The sequence below is a fragment of the Anopheles stephensi genome, unplaced genomic scaffold, assembly GCF_013141755.1.
Source record: "Anopheles stephensi strain Indian unplaced genomic scaffold, UCI_ANSTEP_V1.0 ucontig370, whole genome shotgun sequence".
In the NCBI taxonomy this organism is placed as follows: domain Eukaryota; kingdom Metazoa; phylum Arthropoda; class Insecta; order Diptera; family Culicidae; genus Anopheles; species Anopheles stephensi.
This window is the reverse complement of record NW_023405314.1, coordinates 455,368-459,846: the sequence shown is the minus strand read 5'-3', so window position 1 is coordinate 459,846 and position 4,479 is coordinate 455,368. Positions and strand designations below refer to the sequence as shown.

The following is a 4,479-nucleotide window of genomic DNA, read 5'->3' as shown; positions in this document are numbered from 1 at the left end:
AAGCTGAATCAGCACCACCTCCGTTTCCTGTTCCAATCCAATTCCCCCAATCCACATACATGTATCAATAGTTCAAATAAATCACTCTTAATTTGACCAGCAGTAAAACCAGACGTCTTAAGTGTATATCCGCGTCCGAACCTTTATAAGTGTAAAGTACAATTTTTAACTCGCGCAATCCTCGCAGATTTTGGTAGCACCTCCTTGGAGTTGCACACCATATCACGATCGACCAAGTGAGAGCATCGGTGATACGCCATCTCAACACCGAGGACGTGCTTGCTTTCTCTCTCTTGGCTAGAGGTGTTGATCCAGCTTCTCGACGCTCTCTATCTTTTAAAGTGCGTGTTCCAGATTCCTGTCGTGAGTTGGCTCTCTCCCCTGAAACGTGGCCTGTTAGCATCCGTGTGAGAGAGTTTATCACCGCTACTCATCACGATCCAGTTAGATGTCCACCGGCCCCATACAATACTCCTGTTTTAACAGCTAGTAACTCTCTCATCGCCGCTCGACACCGTCGTAGAGAGGCTCCCTACATCAACCGCACTCAGCCTCTCCACAGCACACCTTCCTCTCCTGGACACAGTTCGGACTTGACTTTGATCCACGCTACACCACTCACTTCACTTCCTCATCCCGCTCCCCCTAGCAAGCGTAAGAGAGTCCTAACTTGTAGTCCCCATCAGCAAACATTGGACCAATTCTTTCGTGCATAATTCGGCGCCCAGGAAAAAAATGTATGCATACTATCAGAACGTGCGGGGTCTCCGCACAAAACTTATTAACTTCCACCAGGCCTTTGCTGAATCTGACTATAACATATGTGTCCTGACCGAAACCTGGCTTGATGATTCGATCCCATCGTCGCTTCTTTTCGATGAAAACTTTATCATCTATAGATGCGACCGCAACAATAGGAATAGCAACCTTTCGCGTGGTGGTGGTGTGCTTATTGCATGCTCATCACAACTTGCGGTCTCGTCGATCTCGTCACCATGCGCATCGTTGGAGGCGGTGTGGGTTCGCATCAACCTGGGGACCTCGCACCTGTACCTTGGAGCCATCTACTTTCCGCCATACAGCAGCTCATCCTCATCTGTAATTGATGATTTGATGGAGGGCATCGGTGTAGTCCTGGGGCGCATGCGCTCCGAAGATAAAATTATGATTTTTGGCGACTTCAACATGCCGGGCATCTCGTGGACTGCTGATCCCCATAATAAACTGTGGTTTTATCCTTCCGATTTTAGGCAGCGGGATACGACGTTCATTGACGGTCTGAACTTTAACCACTTGAAGCAACTCTCAGGGGTAACTAACGGTAACGGACGTCAACTGGACCTGATATTTGGCAATTCCGCTGCAGCCGCGATCTGTGATTCAGTACACCGAGTGCCTTTGACGATTATTCCTGAGGACGCTTATCATCCAGCATTGGAGACGTGCATCACCGTCATCGCGTCGCCCTCTGATCGTCCGTCTCGTTTAGTTTTGACGCGTGAGCTGAACTTTAGGAAGCTCGACAGCAGAAAATTTATTCGTCTCATCTCGACATACGACTGGAGCTCCCTGGACGCTGCACCTAGTATTGACGAGACGCTCTACCCTGTCGAACCTTATGTCGTTGATGATCGATCTGTTTCCGCACACAGTCGCTGGTAGGCAGGTTGACGTCATCTACACAGTTTTCAAAGCTGCGTTCGACTGTTTGTCGCATCAATTGCTTATGGCAAAGCTCGAGCGAATGGGTTTCGGTGGAGCCATTCTTCTTTGGCTCTGTTCCTTTTTGAAGGACCGGTCGTACAGGGTAAGGGTCGATGGGGCTCTGTCGGACCCGTTCATCAGCAAATCTGGGGTTCCTCAGGGTAGTGTCTTGAGTCCTTTATTGTTTTCACTCTTCATCGCCGATTGCATTCAATCGCTTCCCCATAACGGTTGTTTGTTGTATGCCGACGATGTCAAGTTTTATCTTCCTGTGTCTTCGTCCCGCGACTCCCGCTCCCTCCAATCCCACATAGATGCTTTCGCTGGCTGGTGCATATCAAACGGGCTCGTTCTTTGTGTCTCGAAGTGCTGTGTAATTTCGTTTGGTCGCTCTTCTTCCAAATATTTACACCAGTATCGGCTCTACGACTCAACACTTCCGCGAGTTTCCTTGGTCAGGGACCTTGGGGTGTGACTGGACGACAAATTGTCCTTCGAGCCGCATCTCAACTCGGTCCTTGAGCGGGCTAGCAAGGTGTTGGGTCTAATCTCTCGTATGTCCACTGAGATTCGAGACCCGTTATGCCTGAGAGCGCTGTATTTTTGCTGGGTGCGTCCCATCCTGGAGTACGCCAGTGTTGTATGGTCCCCCGCTGGTGTCACCGCTATGAATAGGTTGGAGAGGGTGCAGAGGAAGTTTACGCGGATAGCCGCTAGGCGTTTACTGAACAACCCCAGCACAACCTTACCTTCTTATTCGGAGCGGTGCCAGCTGCTGGGTTTGGTTAAACTAGAGGATCATCATGGTCATGCTCGCAAATTATTTATTGCCAACATCCTGCTTTCCAACATTGACTCCCCCGCCCTTCTGGCAGCTATCCCTTTATATGTCCCCTCCCATCGCTTACGCGTACGTTCTCCCCTGCTTGTCCCTTTTTGTCGTACGCAGTTTTCCCAGAGCGATTCATGGATGCGCGCGTTACTAGCATTCAATTCGGATGGTGATCTGTTTGACCACAATATCTCCATTAATTGTTTCCGCTCCCGTCTTTTGTCTTCTTTATCCTAAAATCTGTTTTTCTTTTCCTCACTAGCCATCTCTGTCTGCTCCCTATATCCTCCTTGTGTGTCATGTATGTTTAGTTATAAGATAAATTGACTTTGTAAAGCCCTTGAGGCAAACAATTTGAATAAAAAAAAAAAAAAAAAAAAAAAAAAAACACCTTGGTTGAACCCTGTCCGATAAGTAATTTTCGAGATATTCGAGAAAATGTGATTTTTTGGGAAATTTTCGACCATGACATATATAAAAAGTGACTTTTTCATAGGACCAAAAAGTTTGTCCAAATAGGGTTTTGGTTCACTTTTTATGGTCAGATAAGTGATCCGATGCCGTTTTCATCATCATTGGAGGGATTTAACGCTGTGACCAAAAATTTTCATACTTCATACTTGTTCCGGTGCCGTATATGGGAGGACCAGGGGAACATGTCTTCCTAAGTCGTGATGTTCAGTGACGGAGTTTTGGGACTTACAAAAAAAAATGTACTCTTAGGCACATTATATGTTCCATACACACATAATTTTCATACTTCATACTTGTTCCGGTGCCGTATATGGGAGGACCTGGGGAACATGAGTTAAGACGACAGCGCAGCAAGGAGTTAAGACGACAGCGCAGCACGAGAAACGCCACGCAGCAGAACGCGCCACCGATAAACAAACAAACCACGCACGACCGATAAACAAACAAACCACAAAGCAGCGCGCACAACATAATTTGCAACGCAGCATAATTCAGCACGCAGCATAATTCAGCACGCAGCATAATTCAGCACGGACCAGCGCACCAGCATCCATCCAAACAGTTCAGTTGATACTCCGACGCTAATCCGAACGGTTATTAACTCCGCCGGTCGATGGAAATAAAGTTAAGTTTTTTTTAAAAAACACTTCTCCCGGACACCGTGCGTTAACTCATGTCTTCGTAAGTCGTGATGTTCAGTGACGGATTTTTGGAACTTAGAAAAAAATGTACTCTCAGGCACATTATGTGTTTCATACACACATAATTTTCATACTTCATACTTGTTTCGGTGCCATACATGGGAGGACTTGGGGAACATGTCTTCGTGGAAGTGGAAATAGAAAGATCTGAAATTAACACCGTTCTTCAGGAGTTTCACGATGCTCCATTAGGAGACCACTTAGGAACCAGAAGAATAAAAAGAAGGATTAAGGACTTATTCTTTTGGAAGGGGATGGACAAGGATATCGAAGGGTACGTAAGAAGTTGTAAATCGTGCCAGCTCAATAAGATAGGAAGATGCAACAAAATTCCTATGCAAATCACAACCACCTCAAATTATCCTTTTGAAAAAGTATACTATTTATTTCTTACTAAGGATATTGTGATTTTACCAGAATCAGAAAAAGGGAACAAATATGGATTGGTTATCCAAGATGATCTCTCCAGATATCTTATTGTAACACCCATGGTAAATCAAGAGGCAACAACAGTAGCGGAAGCCTTTGTAGAAGAGGTTATTTGCCTTGTAGGAGTTCCTATAGAATTAGTAACAGACCAGGGCACAAATTTCATGAGTCAGGTCATGAAAGATGTATGTAAGCTATTAAAAATTAAAAAAATTAATACTTCTGCATACCACCCTCAAGGAAATATAGTTGAAAGAGCGAATAGAGAATTAAAAAAAAAATTAAAAGTCGGGAAAAATTATAAAACTTGGGATAGAGTATTACCATATTTCGCTATGG

At 45.3% G+C, this 4,479-nt stretch overlaps 1 protein-coding gene across 1 annotated transcript; it reads left to right on the top strand.

The window, feature by feature from the left end:
* The first annotated feature begins 534 nt into the window (after positions 1 to 534).
* Positions 535 to 1,662, top strand: LOC118516662. Its single transcript, XM_036062627.1, has one exon. The coding sequence runs from the start codon at positions 736 to 738 to the stop codon at positions 1,660 to 1,662; it is 927 nt and encodes a 308-aa protein (XP_035918520.1). The 5' UTR covers positions 535 to 735.
* Positions 1,663 to 4,479: the final 2,817 nt, after the last annotated feature.

Coding starts and splice junctions, on each gene's coding strand:
- LOC118516662 (XM_036062627.1), top strand. CDS start 736: ATGTATGCATACTATCAGAACGTGCGGGGTCTCCGCACAAAACTTATT.